The following is a 17,005-nucleotide window of genomic DNA, read 5'->3' on the forward strand; positions in this document are numbered from 1 at the left end:
TTTGAATGAATGAGTGAATGAATGAAATTGGTGTCTACTACAGATCACTGCCACATGAGAATTCCACTGGGGCTAGGACATAGCACTTCTAGAAACAGCTTAAGGAACAGCTCAGAAAAGGCAGGACTACACAAATGGGCCTGAAGAGTATTTTGAGAGCTCCATTCCCTTCTCTGAGCCTCAGTTTCCCCACCATCATGATGGGATCTGAGGAAACTTCCAGCACTAACATTCGATAATTCTCTGAGCCTAGTTCCCAGCACTGTATGGAAATTCAAACCCAATCTCTCTTCCTAAAAATAACTATTGAATCATTGTCCCTCTGCCTTCTCAAGGTCATGCCTGTGTCTCTGGATTTCTCTTGGGAGATGAGAGAAGTGAGGGAATTCGATTCTAACTTTGATTGGCCTTCTTTTCTGTTTAAACAAGAGAAAAAATATCCAATTATCCCATTGACAATTACAGTCTGCACATTTCACTGCAGGCATAGAAAACAGGCCAGCAACAGAAAACTAGCCACAGACCAGGGGTGCACACATGCAAGCCATTATCTACTTGGAGACAGGCTGGCCTGTGGTGGCCCCCAGTGGCTCAGAAGCTGGACGGCTCCTTGCCAGCAGGCCAGGCCATCCGGGAGGCCGCCTGCCATTAACTGCAGCAGCACCCATCCCAACTCATCTCAGACTTCGGGCTGAACAGAAAGCAGGTGAGAAAGTGAGTCACTGACAGTGAGCGATCCCAAACCAAAGACCTGAGTTGTATGCTCGTATACATGCAGGCCTGATCAGGTCAAGAGATAAATCGGTGAGTCCCACGAGGGAAGGGACCATGTCCATTTTGGTCACCAACATGTCCTTAAGCACACAAGCATCACACAAGGCACAGATTTTGGTCACCAACATGTCCTTAAGCACACAAGCATCACACAAGGCACATGATCTGCACTCAAGACATACAGGTAGAAAAATTTTGTGGAAGGCTAATGAGTAAACAACTACCTGAATGAATGACTGAATGGTTTGTTTGTGTGATGGCCCCAAGAACACTGTGGAAAAGGGACTGGATAGAGTATTGGCCAGCACTCAGGCTCAAGCATCATTTGGAAACATCTATCCAAGCTCTGCTCCTTATAAGCTCTGACCTTGGGCAAGCCTCAGTTTCCTCATGGGGCAGATGTTTGTGCTGCTCAGATTCCCCTTTAAAGAAGGACTTGTTGCCTCCAGCTGCTGGGAGTATCATTAGCTAAGAGCCTCCAGCCGTCAGGCCCTCAGATTGTCTCAGAGCCACCTCGCCTAAGGTCATGCCCTGCCCACAGCTGCCCACTTGAAAGACATATCAAGTGGGATGTGAATGAAGGCCCTGGCCACCCTGGCCAATGAACAAAACTGTGATTCCAAAGCTCCGTGTGAGGGTAGCTGAAGTCATTCAGCTCATCTTCTCCCTCCCCCAGTCCTGCTTCTGTCCTCTCCCTTCCCCAGGTGCTGGCCCCAAAGGCAATCCCTAATAACCACCCTGAACTCTCAACTCCATCCCAAAGGCTGCTTCCCAGAGAACCCAACCTGTGACCCATCATTTGCAAAAGAGCGATAATAACCCGCACACAGAATGCCATCTGACAGGCAGGTTCACTGGGAGCCAAGGTCACACAGCCGGTTGGGAGTAGCATTGGGACTTGAGTCCAAGTCTGATTCCAAGGCCTATATGCTTTCAACCTCTTAGATCTGCATTAATGCTTCCAAGAGTAGGGTTTTGTTCTTTGGCTTATTTATTATTTTTAAATCTGAAAGCTTTCCCGGAGATTCAGATGAAGTTGGAGTTGAGAACCCTAATACTCCCTCTCATCACCCACGCCAATTCAGCATGGGATCCCAGCCCCTGACCTGGGACGCCAGGGTGCCCTGCCCTCTACTCTCTCCCCAGAGCCCGCACCTAGATATGTCTTTTTTGATGCTATTTATTCATAAGGGTCTCAAATACCAAAGGCCTAACACATATGAGTCACCCAAGCTGCTGGCTGATCCCACGCAACTTGACAGTGTTTATTTATTTTGCATATTGAAGTGAACAATGGCACTTCAGAGTGAAATTCAGTTTCAGCAGAACACAGCAGAGAGAAGTCAATTATCCAGCATTAATTATTTATGTGGGGACAATAACCATGGTGTTATTCCTCACTCTAGAGGCCTCTAGAGCTTGGAACAAGAGGAGAGAAGGGGTAGCTGCTATTATCTGTCCACAGCGCAGCATTGCATTGGATAAATTAACCCCTCTGACATCCTGTGAATACACATAAGCCTTCTTCGTGAACATGGTTCATGTATCTGTCCCCAGAACACACACAATTAATAGGCTGGTAGGCCCAGGGATTGCATTCCCCCAATATTCTCGCCAGGCCAGGCTCTGAATATATTAAAGGAACTAGCACCTTCTCTCTGCTTCCCACCCTGCCCTATCAGAACTTTAGGGCTGAAGACATTCTAAGCAAACCTCTTCTCAGATTGCAGCTTTGTGGCCAGCCAGAACTCTTGGGGTCACATTAGTCCAAGGTTTTCCTCCCAAGGTATGTGTGTACGATATCAATTAGAAACCCTAGTCTGCCTCCAAAAGAATACTAATCCAATTTCTAAATCATTGCCATGTAATTTAACTTCCTTGTATCCTTAAAACTTCTGAGGAGATTGGAAGTGGGAGAGAGAGAGAGTGTGTGTGTGGTTCCCCAAGGCAGAAAGGGTGCCAGGGCCTGATCTACCTTTGCCCCAATTCTCTACCCCAGGGATGCAGTCCTCATCTGGAGAGTTTAACATTGATGGAGTGTTTCCTGTGTGCAGGCAGGTGCTTTATACATATTATCTGAAATTCTCATTACAACCCAATGATGTAAGTATAAATATCCCCATTTCACAGATGGGGGTGAAGAATTTTTCACATGAAGAAACTAAAGCCCAAGGTCACAACTAATAAGCAGCAGAACCAAGAATTAAGCTGAGGCCGTCCTGACCCCTAACCACTGTCCTAAACTGCCCTGTGACCGCAGCTGCCCCACCCCCAGCACAGGCGCTGGTCTGACCATCCCAGGACCCATGAGGCTCTGAGGAGGTGTCCCAAAGCCCTATTGTGTTGGGTGAGGTCATTGAAAGGACATGGCCACCAGTTGACCCATGCGCAGGACCCCAGCCATCAGAGGCTTCCCCCCCCAACCCTGTCCTTGGAATGTGCATTCCACTTGCCTTCCCCACTCCCAGAGGTGGCCCCAGGGGACACAACCTTGAGATAGTGATGGGATGCTGAGACCATCTTGACGGTATACATGACTGAACCCACTTAAGGCCTCCGTATAAACTTTTAAGATTTGGTGGCAGGTGTGGAATCCACATATCTTGCTGCCACTCAAGACAAGCCCCATATGTAAGTTCCCTTCTCTGTTTAACCTGCTGCCCACCAGTCTGGAGTGGCCCACCTGTTTCTTTGGTCTCTCCCTGCCCTCTGCTTACAGAGGCTGGTTTCAGTTTGCACCTGGGAAGCTCCCCAGGCGCTTCTGAACCAACACACTGCCCATCTGGTACGGAGGTACCGACCTACTGCCCAGTCTGGACAGGAGCCAGGAAGACTACGATTTCACTTCATCTAGAACAGCTCCGCTTTCTCCTGGCTTAAAATATTAAGCTGCTGGGAGTGTCCGTTGGCGATTTCTTATTTTCTCAATGAGGTCACTGGCCAGAAGGGGTCCGGGAAGGGATTTCTAGAAGACTGCCCTGAGATCACCTTCATGAAGAGCCACAGTGGACCTCTGCCATGCAGCAGGCACTTGATAAACAAGAGCGCCCCCTATGTAGCTTTCCCTGCATGACAGACCCTTCATACACACTAAGTCCTTCCGTTCACACATGAACCCAATGAAGTAGGTACTCTTTTCATCCCTGTTTTATACGTGAGGGAACTGAGGGGCTGACAGGGTGTGAGAACTTCCACAAGGCCACACTGCTAGTAGGAGGTAGAACCTGCCTTCGAAACCAGGCTATCATGAGTTCAAAGCTGATGACCATTGCTCACCCCATGAAAGGCCTTCAGCTCTTCCAACACATGTGGATCCTGACGGGTCTGCCTCTCACCATCTCTGAGCTCTGCCTAAGACACACTGTGTGGAAAGATATTTGGGCCCCCATATGATCCCTTATTCTCAGCATCAGGCTGCACAGAAAATTCCTAGCTACATCTCTAACAGTGTTTCCCATTCTAAAATGGCATGCACGAACTGTATGTCATACCCATAAACCTTGTTATAATGATGACTTCGGGGGAGCAGAGTCCCAGAGGGGTATAACCTCATAAAGGTTAACCCAGTACTAGTAGACTTTTAGCAAATAGTTAACATCTTTTCTGATTTTAAAAGCAACGTACACTTAGAAATATACTCAAAACCCAAACAATATAGAAATGAACGATGTGATAATTCAGGTGGACAGGTGGTTAAGGATAGAATAAAGGTAAGATGTCAGTGATGCCTGTAATATGTAAAACAAAACATACAAAACAAAACAATGACTTAACAGTCTTGCAAGGGCTACTTGGATTCTGTTGCCTCAAAATGGCCCCATCAAGATGTCTCAGAAAAAAAAAAAAAAAAAAAAGCAAGGCAGAAGCCCTGAGCACTCGATTACACAGCTCTTCCATAGATCAAACCTACATGAGAGTGACCAAAGAGTCTGGTTTGCCCAGGACTGAGGCATTTTCAAAGTCACAACTTTCAGGGCCAAAATCAGGACAGTCCTGGGGCAACCAGGACAGCTGGTCACCATGGATTCACTGCCCTGGTACTTTACCCTTTGGTTCTGGTTCTGGCCTCCAGGACCAGCCAGGTCCCCACGGCTTTCAGCCATGTGAAGTCACCTCTGGGGCCCCATCTCTCCTTCTCACCTCATCATCTGGGCTTCAACTTCTGCTCAGTGTATTCCTGGCTCCTCCTCCCCACCTCTCTCCCCCAACCCAACTAACTCAGGGCAATAAATATCTCCTAGCATCAGTTCTGTGCTCCGTTCCCTCCCTGGTGCGCTGGGAGAAGGAGAAGACACCTAAGGGTAGACTGTCCTTTCAAAAAGCTCAGAGAGAGCCTTCCATAACCCAAGGGCCCCCAAAGGCTCCAGCCTCCTGGCCCATGTGGGATCAGGAGCCTCCCCTGGAGTCCCCTATCTTAGCAGAACACCCCATTCAATTATTTGTTTCATTGTCTGCCTGCACCTTAGACCCCAGCTCCTTGGGGGACTGGACATGCCTGATTCCTCCATGTCTCAGGGCCCAGTTCTGTCAGTATTTGCTGAGTCAACATGGCATCCCCAATACTTTGCCTTAAGCTTCCTCTCCATGACAGTGCACGGAGAGGTGGGACCACCAGCAACTTCAAGATCCTGGAGCTGGGCCTCAGCCAGAGGCCAAATGGAGCAGGCCTGGCCCTAAGAGACAGACTTACCGCTGACCCGGCAGAGGGATGGCATCCAGGTGGTGGCCTCCAGGCAACGCCATCATGTTGATCCCAATCTGCAGCAAAGCCTGCCCGCAGCGGTCGTGACCCTGGAAAAAGAGAGGGCAGGACCGGGTCAACGGATGCCCTGAGAGAAGAGGTACAATCACTTTTTCTCCCAGTTCCTGGCCACAAGGAGCAAGGCAGGTATGGAGGAAAGGCCCCAGCACCCTCTTCTTTTTGAAAAAGTTTAGACTTCACTAACCTCACACAAGTAGTGTAGGACTTAGTCCTATGTCCCAAGCTCACTAGGAATCCCTACAATCTTTTATCTCCCATTATCAAACATTTGCCTGACCCATCTCGCTTTGTACCAAATGTTGGGACACACAGACCAGCAAATATTGCATGGGATGTACTTATACTTAAAAAGTATCTATGTCTTATCTGAAATTCACATTTATGGGCATCATGTATTATTTGCTAAATCTGGAAACTCTACATGCTAATTCTCCATAACCATCACAGCCCTGGGTTATTCACTTTTTGATTATGCCTGGGAAATGTGACTCTATAATGAGCATGGTGGTTGCTTCCCCAAATCCATTCCACTTCAGATGATATAATTTCACCCAAACTGCTAGTAACTGGTTCAGGAATAGTCATGGGACTCAATTCGGACCAATGAGCCATGACAGGACTGCTTCCAGAAAAAGTTTTCTTTCTCCTAACTGCAAACCACAAGGAGACAGTATCTCTCCCCTTGGACCTGAGCAAGGAAGCATGTCAATTCATTGCTGCTAGAGCTATCTTGCAATCAAGAGAGGACCCAGCTGGGAGAATAAAGCTGGCACACAGAGAACAATAAATCTGGGTCCTTGATCCCCAAGCCACTGAATCAATGAACCCTGGAGTCCGGCCCATCCCTAGGCCTACCTATTATGTAAGATAAGAAAGTTCTTGTTGAAAGTGAAGGTTTTGTTAGTGGACAGCCAAAAGCAGCCTAACTGATAAAGGTAAACCGGGCTCTAGGGGCCTCCAATCCCAGCACTGAGGACCCACCTGACTTGCCTGTGTCTCACAGGTTGGACCAAGACAAAAGTATCCTTCCAGCTGTTTGACTCCTCCTGTCACCTGTCCCTTCCTTGTTCCCACCTCTCTGCCTTTTCCTTCTCCAAGACAGTGAGGAGCCCTCCCCAAGGAAAAGGGAGATTCTGTCGCTTTTGCTGGGGTAGAGTAACACAGGAGAGGTTTGGCCATCACCTGGCATGCCCTGAGCTGGGGGACAGCAGATTTCAAGACTTTCCGAGAAAACACAAGTATGAGCTTGTGGGAAGAGACAGCTAAGAACGGTAAGATAAGTCCAGAAAAATTAAACTCTTACTCCATGAGTACAAATGACCCTTATGAGAAAAGAACGGAGGAGGACTTTAATTAACAGTGATATCGCTGGACATAAAGTACCCTTTATGATGCTTGGAATAAAGAAGAAGAGAGTCGATCTGGAAAGTATGGGAGCCAGGAACTCAGAATAAACTAGGGCATTATGTAATTCCAGAGACTCACTCCCAATGTCTGTTTCTTGGTCTGTGGGTCCCACCACCCTATGAACCCCATAAGCCAAGGGCCAGCCATGTAGCCAGCACTCTATGTGTCTGTTGAAAGGCTGAGTGGAATACATTTTTAATACCTTTATGCTGAGCCCTAATTCTTTTTCTGTAACTGAGAATAATACTATCTATTGTACGGGGCTATGATAGCAATGACCTGAGATTAGGGCTGTGTAAGTGTCAGGCCAGGGTGAGAGCGCAGTAAATAGCAGCCTTTGTTAGTCTCATGCCCTGAAAGTCCTCTGTGCACTCAACCCTGTGGTCAGCTCTGCTGAGGGAGATGCAGAAAATGAGACAAAGCATAGAAAGCTTTGATGACGCTCGACGAGTGCCCATCAACATCAGCAGTATTGCCATTGTTATTTCTAGTGTTATGATTGTGATTGAAAAAGTAGATTTTTGGAACCCAGTGAGTCAGCAGCCTGAAAAGGATGGCACAAAAGAAAAAGCTAGAAACAACAAAAGGAGATAACTGTTCCCCTTCTGACGTGCTTGACTAAAGAAGCCCAAAGGAAAATACCAACTTCTCAGAGTGAATGCTATGATGTCATCAGACAGCAGTGAGCAAGCCGATCTTGTTTTACCTCCATCTCCATCATCAAGAAGAAAAGGGTACAGCATACAAACAGCGAAGAGGGAATTCAAGCTAAAATAGGCAAGGACACGGAGACGGTAAGGAAGCTCCAAGGCCCTTCAAAGGGTGATCCAGTTAGGGTTCTGTGAGGAGATGAAGCATGTCTTTGGTATTGGGGGAACTTTGGATCTGATCAAGTTGTATCTGATGCACCCAGACAAAGGGGGAGCTGTCATGAGCAGAAACCTGGATGCAAGAGAATGATCTGAATTTCTAAGAGGTAGATTCTAGAAACATAGCTCAGTGACCATAAAATTCTAGAACAGATTCCCAATTGCTGATCTGTGAGCCCCTCAGACAGAAGCCAGCCAGAGCACAGGAGGAACAAATCAGGGCCCAGACAATCTGCTTCCTTTTCATTAGGGACCACTGGGCTCCTAGCAGAGGGGAATGTGACGATAAACCTTGATTTTATCTTGATTTCGTTAAAATGCCCTGGTGAGATGTCCTTGTTCATCCGTTTCACCCATGGCCCCACAGTGGTTGTGCCAGTGGGGCCATCCAGGAAACAAAACCTTGGTCCCTGTGATTGCAGGTTTTCCCAGGGGCTGGGGGAGCCTCTTGGGGACATCTGGGCTGCATTTGCATCACTGCCCTATTTACTGACTGTATTAGTTATGCCTGCCTCTTTCCCCCAGTGGGACAAGACTCCTTCATGCCTGAAAGCACATCTTGCTCAATGTGGGCCTGGGCCCAGGGTCCTACACGATGACCTGCGTGGTCAGAGCCAGGACTGTGAACCAGATTAGCTCTCAGAGGAACCACAGTTCATATGCACTGGGGATAAGGAACCGGAAAGAGAGAACATCTGGAAGGTGAGACAGGCAGTACCAAGAGTTTAACCCAGCTGATATTTATAAAATGTATTTAATAATAATAATGGCTAATATTTATTGAGTGTGTACTGTGAGCCAAGCACTGTTCTAAATGCCTCATCTAGTATTAACTCATTTAATACTATCATCATCCCCGTCACTGACGAGACTCTGAAATTCAGTGGAGGTGCGTGCGTTGCTCAGGATCACACAGCTGTCGGTGATAGAGGACGAGGATCCCGGCTTTAGGATTTTGAGGGGAGGTGCTGGAGCACATGGAGGGGATGACACAGGTCCTTCGTTTGCTAACAGGGAGCCCGACTCCCTTCCACGGTGGCAACCACACCCAGCCCCCAGCTGTCACAGCCCTCCAACTCTCCTCCTTCTCCCTGGTGCCTCCTGAGGCTCCCACCTCCCAGACAGGGAGTCCTCCAGCCTCGTCTGGTGCCGGTCCTCCATGACACCGCCAGAGGACAGAAGAACAGTCCTTGGAAAAATGAATGACCAACATTCATTTCAGACTGCCAACACTGCACTCAAATGGTGGCAGGAAGGAGGGCACAGACAGTGGGCATGTCTCTTCGGTTCCTCATTTCTTGGTTGCTTCTGTGAGAGTCATGGGGACAGCTGTGGGCCCTAAAGGAATCAGGGGGATGAGGAAACCACAGTCCCAGCTAAAGCCTAACGTACCACTAGCTTTACAGAGAAACCTGTTTCAAGCATGCAGCCCTCAGAGAAGCCCCCACAGCCTGCTGCACCGGCAGCCACCTCCCCTGAGCCCTAGGCTGGATTCATCCTAGTGAGCAGAGGTTCCAAGAACAATGCCTCCAAAACTATACAGCATGTCAGAAAATGGGTTCAAGGTAATCCCTTTGCTGCCCACTGTCCGTCCTCAATGGTGTCACAAAAAGAACTTGAATTTTGGGGTCTGTCAGATCTGGATTCAAATCCTGACTCTGTACCAGATTGGTGCATGACCTTGAGAAAATCATGAACCTCCCATGAATGTGGTTCTCCCAATTATACCTGCCTTCTAAGAGCTTCATAAGGATTAAATGTGATCACTTGCAAAAGCCCCTAACAGATTGAAAGAAAAAAAGGAAAGAAAAGGAAAGGAAAGGAAAGGGATCATGTGCTTGGCACATGGTAGCCTCAAAGAGGAAGTGTTCTTCCTTGTGGAAGGAGGAGTTGAGAAATGCATCTCAGGGCAGAGATGCTGCCTTGCCCCTGAGAGAGGTGGAAAGGACACAGGCAGGAGTGAGCAAGAAAGAGGAAACTCCATCACTTCCGTCCCCACCACCAACCCTGCCCAAGGCCCTTCCTAACTCATTGGAAATCTCACCCTGGAGGCTCTCGGCAATGCCTCCCCCACCAGGAGAGGCTAGTTTACAAGACAGACCTGCAGCCTTAGGTGTCTCTGATTTAATTCAATGCCCGCTGTGACAACTGTTCATTCGGACAGCTCATTTCTGCTCCTGCCTCCTCTTAGAGGCAGCCCTTGCTCACCTTTGTTTGGCTAACAAGAATGGAAGAAGGAAATGGTAGGCGATTTACACTAAATTATTGAATTAGAACCAGGATGGGGGCGGCTTCTGCCATTGTTTAATGGGCCAATCCTGGTATGGCTCAAGGCTGGGCTGGGATTATTTAATCTGCAGAATCCATTAGGGCTGTCAACAGTGCAGGGCAGTAAATATGTGGAAAGCGGTTAAGCTCTGCTGCAGTGTTAGGTACAGGGAGGAAGCAGCTGGGGGAGTGGGTGTGGGAGGAATGAGACCTGGGGATTCAGTCAAGTCCCTCACTATGTGATCCCCTACCCCCTCATCAGTTCTCCTCCCTAGAATTTATCACAATTGTAATTAAACAACTGAAATTAGTAGCTTAAAGTTTTCTCCCTTAAGGATCCTGGGGGCATGGGGCGCCTGGGTGGCTCAGTCGTTAAGCGTCTGCCTTCGGCTCGGGTCATGATCCCAGGGTCCTGGGATGGAGCCCTGCATCAGGCTCCCTGCTTGGCAGGAAGCCTGCTTCTCCCTCTCCCACTCTCCCTGCTTGTGTTCCCTCTCTCGCTGTGTCTCTCTGTCAAATAAATAAATAAAATCTTTAAAAAAAAAAAAAAAAGGATCCTGGGGGCAGGGACCAGAGGTCTGTCCTGCCCCCTGCTGTATCCGCCACCCCCCTCCTGACAGGCGCCTGGTGCAAAGTAATCAGATCGACCAGATCGATGGACTCTTTTTTTTTTTTTAAGATTTTATTTATTTGTGAGAGAGACAATGAGAGACAGAGAGCATGAGAGGGAGGAGGGTCAGAGGGAGAAGCAGACTCCCTGCTGAGCAGGGAGCCCAACGCGGGACTCGATCCCGGGACTCCAGGATCATGACCTGAGCCGAAGGCAGTCGCTTAACCAACTGAGCCACCCAGGCGCCCCAGATCGATGGACTCTTATTGGCTGGCTGGGTGGGTTCTTACCGAAGGAACCCCAGCCTCCTCGCTGGTAAATGAGAGACAGGTGCCTATGCGGCCACGTTTTGAGTACTTGTTGAGAGGGTTGTGGGAGGGCCTTTTCCAACCATACACACTGCAGGGAAAGGGCTTGGCATCCTAACACCCACTGAGACAAAGCCACCTGTCCCTCCTGAGTTTCTTTTTATTTTTTTTAAAGATTTTATTTATTTATTTGAGAGAGAGAGAATGAGAGAGAGACAGAGAGCATGAGAGAGGGGAGGGTCTGAGGGAGAAGCAGACTCCTCGCTGAGCAGGAAGCCTGATGCGGGACTCCATCTTAGGACCCTGGGATCATGACCCGAGCCCAAGGCAGTCGCTTAACCACCTGAACTACCCAGGAGCCCCCATCCTGAGTTTCTGTAGTCCTTACTGTCTGATCATACCTGGCTGGGCAGGCTCCCTCCCCAGCCCCAGCTCTGTGCTCTACTAGGCAGTTTCTCCCAGACAGACAGACAAGAGACAGTTGCATGACAACTGCAAAAACTGCAAAAAAAAAAAAAAAAAAAAGCAAGGAGGTGCTAAGGGAGGTCCAGAGGGCTTCCCAGCAGTACTAGGCGAGAATGGAAGGTGGGGAGAAGGGGTCATGGCAAGTTTCTCAGGACATGACTTCAAAACTGACCCTTGCAAGAGGAGTTTGGAGACAGAGAAAGGGGAAGCTGTGGAGAGAAGAGCATGGGGACAGAGGGAAGAGCATAGGAAAATTAAGGAACTGCAAGTGTTCCTAGAAGGCTACAGTGAGCACTCCAGGCTGGGCCCAGCTGGAGTTTAGATGAAACCATCCCAGTGTCGTGGGAATACAGAAAAAGGAGTGGCCACTTTCAGCCAGGGAAGTAGGGCAGACTTCTTAGAGGAGGCGACATCTGAACTGGGTCTTAAATGCAGGGTAGGATTTTGCCAAGTGAAGATGGGACAAGGACATTCAGTGCCAGGAGAGCAGTGTGAACGGTGGCAAAAAGACCAGAAAATAAAGCAAGGGTTCAGGGACCCAGATCCCTCCCAGGGGGCTAGCAGGAAGGTGCCTCTGTGGTCCTGCATATGAAAGGAACAGATTCTTTGGACTCTATTCTGTGGATGATAGGGAGCCATTGAAGGTGGTTTGAGTAGGGGACTGAAAACATCAGAGTGGGATTTCAGCTCCCATGGTGACCAGTAAGTGGATGGACTCCAGGGAGTGAGGCCAGCAGCAGGGGTCCATTTAAGAGATAGATGCAACTCCCAAGGGGGACCACAAAAGCCCTGAGGTTAGAGCCATGGGGACTTGGGGGTAGAAAGGAGGGTGGCTGCAATGAGCTTTGGGAGGTAACGACAATGAGCTTCCCTCCTTGCCCCCACCCGAGGCCCTCTTGATCTGTGGGAGGGTGGCAATAGTCATCGAGACATTTCAGTATCGCTAGCTGGGGTGCTCAGCATCCTGAACAATCAGATACTTTAAGAACCCTCATTCCCAGGGGAGGCACAAGAAACTAAGCAAGCTGTCACCTAGCCCTACCGAATGGACTGAGCCTCATGAAATATAGACAGAGCGACTCTCTAGAGGAAGCCTGAGTGACCCTTTACAGCTGTCAGGCAACAGAGTCCAGCAAGTGGGCAGAATAGACTCAGGGCTCCCAGAGCTGGGTTTGCCCCTTGGGCTCTGAACACCGTGGCTGGGCAACCCAGAAAGACCGTGCATCAGGTAGGGACCACCCAGACCTGAGCCCTGCTCCTCAATTCCAGAGCCAGAACAGTTTCAACAAAGCACAGGAAAGGCCCCAAGCCTCCCCCTGATTAACTGGATACATGTACCTTCTAGGCTTTACCTGAAAGGTAACAAGAATCCCACCTGCACAAATATGTCAGGGGTGAGACTATAGCCTCCAGCCACAATCTAGGCAGCCTTCCTAGAGGAGCTCACATCATAACGCTAGAGTATTAGAATTAGTAGGAGGCCTTAGAGATTCTTGCCTTGTAATAATAACTATAATGATAATAATAATGATGAGTAGGAGAAAAGGAGACATATTTAGGGTGCTAACTATGTGTTAGGCAATGTGGTAAATGCTCTTGTTATCCCCATTTTTTAGATTAGGAAACTGAAGCACAGAGATTAACACCGGCAGATGGCGAGACACGTTCAGAGAGGGGAAGAGATCTGCTTGAGGTCACACAGCAGCTGAGCTGTATCTGGGACCTGCACCTCGGTCTCCTCACTGCCATCAGCTTCCCAATGGGAAATCCAAAGAAGGCTTTGTGTCGTTAGAGCCCCAAGAGACCGACCCAGGCTCAGAGTGATTTACCCTGGGAAATCCATTGTTCTGGCAGTTCCCCATCTATAAAACTGAGTTACTCATGCGCTTTCTCTGTTGCTGCAGCTATCAACACAGGGGAATGAGCAGTGGATAGAGAAATTGCAGGGATTCCTAGGCTAATTCAGCTCAGTCTTGGAGTGAGCCAGGCAGGTTGATACAGAGATGCCCATGAGTCCCCAGAGGTCTGAGAAAAAGGAGCCGGAGTCTAGCTCTCGCTGCTGAGGCCCATGTGCCCTGGTCCCTGATCAGTATGACCGCCCATCCTCTCAAAGGCTCCAACTTGTCAAAGACAAGCCCCAGGCAGCCTCTCCTGAAGGAACATGTATAACAGTCCCAGAGGGAAGCCCAAATTCCTGGAGCCTGGAAAGCCATGCTGCCCCCCACCCTGTACCTTAGGGTGGGCCCGTCCTGACACCCCAGCTGCCCATCAGAGGAGTGCCCAGCCCTGAACCACACAAGGAAACAGAAGTTGCTGGCATCTGGGAGCTGGCCCTGAGCTGCTGATTTTCTAAGGGTCAGAAGTAAGCAACTGGCATCCCAGACCTCCGGGACCATCGGCGGAGTGTAGGCCCTGAGAGATGCTAGGCTGGACCTTTGGGCCGCTCCCATCCAGACCTCTGCTGTGTAAGAATGCAGATTCAGAGTCAGTTACTAGCTGTGTGATCATGGGCATTAAGTGTCCTTATCTGTAAAGTGGGGTATATAAGAAGGATAACAGAAGTAATGGTTCCTTCCTCATGGCACTACGGTGTGGATCAGTGAGATCACGTATGTGAAGTACCTGGCACGCAGGAGTGCTCAATATAAGACTGGTTCTGTTTCTCTCCTGGTGAAGACAAGTACCTCAAAGTAGCGGGGCAGCCAGATGGAGGCCATTCTATAGCCTCCTGAACTATATCCAGCTAGTCAACTGCTCTTTACTCTTTAACTTTTTGATTACCCCTTCCTACTTTCTAACTTTTCCTGATGTGAATGTTAGCCAACTGCTCAAATGTTCTTTAGCTCTGATTTGCAAAAGCGAGAGCCCTCTCTCCCTGGGCCCAGATCCCAGGGTGCTAAAATTAACAATCAGTATACTTTAAGCTAATGACTTACTGGTCGTGACTGCCATGAAGAGACATAACTCTCAGATAAAAGCCATTAGAGAAAATTGAATAGCTCCAGCGTGGTGAAAATTTGGATACATCCTGTTTCATAAATCACGCTCAGAGGTTACGCTGGGCAAGCTATTTCCCTCTCTGAGTCACGATGAGGCCCCAGGTTGAGGGGGTCTATATCCCCTTGGGAAAGAAGACATAGGGGAGAGAAGCATACAATCTGGGGCATTGAATGAGTCAAACATAAAAAAACAGCCCATTCACAGAATGTTGTCTTATCAAGGCTCATTTATGTCTGGTAGGTCACATGTCACAGTAGCATCCAAACAGTGCACTGCACGGTGTCTAGTACAGAGTAGGAGCTCAATAAATATTAGTCATTACCCGACAGGGGATTCCGTGGTTCTCCAAAAACACCTTGCCCTTCCATAATGTTATGCATTGGTCATGGCACCCCAACACGTTCAGACCAAAATCCCCTCAATTCTCTTTTTCTATCTCCGGGTTAATACCAATGTTTCAGGACTCAGTTCTAATCCCACCTCATCTGAGAGGCCTTCTCCAACCACCCTAACCTAGAGTAATTTCTCCCTCCCAAAATTCCCTAGGCATCAATAAAAGTGGGAGGTCTTGAACAGTTTCAAATTATCTTGTAATAGTAGGTATGCTTTCTCCATGTCCCTCTTTCTTCCCCTGTCTGCCTGTTGAGTGCTGCCAGAACAATGGAAAGCCACAAGACGGCAAGGCCAAAAGATGAAAGAAGATGAGTCCTGAACACAGTTTGGAGTAGAGCCACCCAACTCACATCAGTCCGGCGCGGGGTCGGGGGGGAAGAAGAGAAATACACACAATGTGCTAAGCCACTAATATTTGGGGCTTGTTTGTTACAGCAACTAATCTGAAATAACCTACTTATGAAAACTGAAGTAAATGCTATGCTGAAGGCATCTGTAAGTGTGCTAGACACAGAAGTCTCTCAGTATAGAAGTTCCTTTCCTTTCTTCCTCAGCCTTGGAAGAGATGGTGGGATACTGTGTTTGTCTACTGACAATTAGCCCTCTGGACACTGACTCTAGTGCATGCACAATACAGCCAGAGTCCAGAAGTTGTTGAGGTGAGAGTAGAATGGAATAAATGCCTACAAAAATTTAAAGTCCCATCAATTCTGAGACTAAGATTCTGTTTCTCAGACACTGCCTTCTCTGCTCATATGGACCCATTCACAACCATAACTAAATTTTATTATACTCAGGTGGTTCTCAGATGCATTTTATTGTTGTTGTTTTTTTTCATATTTTAACATCTGAAATTGGGATGCATGTTTCTGTCAAGGGCATCTTGGCATTGTGTTGCAGTTTAATTGAAAGCATATTTTCTCTTTTATGAAGTAACAGGGCATCTTACAATCTATGGCATCTTAAATTCAATGAAATATAGTATTGGGCACTTAACTATGTACCAAGCACTCTTCTAAGTGCTTCACAGAAATAAATTCATTTATATCTCAAAAAATCCAAAATAACCAATACTACTATTATCCCCACTTTAAAGATGTGGAAATGAAGACCCAGAGAGACTCAATAATTTGCCAAGGCACACAGCTAGTAAGTTGAGTGAAGATAAAGACAACACCCTCTCTTTAAGGAACTTCATACCATGCCACTATTTTTCAGCCCCTGCTTTTTAGGTGACAATAGAGTCCCCTTCTTATAGAGGAAGCTCACACATGAATTTTATGTTTGGCAATATGGCAGGCCACATATCTAAAATACTTCTCCATAAGAATTTGGAAGGACTGATAAAGATGTTCTTGATGTTTTTAAAATGCATCACTGAGCTGGCAAAAAGATAAGAAATCTGGAGAGGCCAGGAGGAAAGCAAAAGCAGGAACCAGGGATAATAAGCAAGAACTGAAGGGAACATCTGCCCTAAGAACATCTGTTACTGTATTCCTTAAGCTTCTGTGTCACATGTGTATGAGGTAGGGAAACCTAGGCACAAAGCCTAGGGACTAGGGAAAGAATCAAATAGGGGTCCAAAAGACCAGAAGCTTAATGTTAAGGGTAAATGAGAAATAATCTTCCACACAAAAGATGCAAGAAAAGTGTCCCAAATTTGGCACTGAGTAAAGGGAAGTAAAATCTCTCCCAAGAATTAATGACTACAATATGGCCTTCACATAGGTTTGTGGCCTGAATTCACACTATCTGGGCGGTGGGGGGGGGGGGGGGGGGGGGGGAGGCGGGAATCATTTAGAGAATTAAGTTTCAAGAAATAAAAGAGAGTCTTGGAAATATTTTCAAGGAACAAAGGCTATAAAATATGACCAAGCAGATTTGAGAAAGGACCAGATTTGAGATGGAACTTCTATAATTAAAAATGTAATAATTAAAATGAAAAAGTCATTGGACAGATTAATCACAGCTAAGGAATGAATTAGTGTACTGAAAGGACAAAAGAAATGATCCAAAATGCAGCCCAGAAAGACTAAGGGAAAGAAAACGTGAGTGAAATAAACCTAAGGAATAAAGAGTAAAGTAGTCTACCAAATATTTAATCAGATTTCCAAAGGGAAATAAGAAAAAGAACAGAGGAAAAAGTTAT

At 47.6% G+C, this 17,005-nt stretch overlaps 1 protein-coding gene across 1 annotated transcript in view; it reads right to left on the reverse strand.

Moving 5' to 3' along the window:
- Positions 1-17,005, reverse strand: part of INSC (INSC spindle orientation adaptor protein) — a 122,790-nt gene that overhangs the window by 84,422 nt on the left and 21,363 nt on the right. The window contains exon 2 of the mRNA XM_021685798.1: positions 5,465-5,565. Coding sequence (XP_021541473.1) covers positions 5,465-5,565 — 101 coding nt within the window. The remainder of the gene's footprint in view (positions 1-5,464; positions 5,566-17,005) is intronic.

This window comes from Neomonachus schauinslandi, chromosome 11 (genome assembly GCF_002201575.2).
Source record: "Neomonachus schauinslandi chromosome 11, ASM220157v2, whole genome shotgun sequence".
Lineage (NCBI taxonomy): Eukaryota > Metazoa > Chordata > Mammalia > Carnivora > Phocidae > Neomonachus > Neomonachus schauinslandi.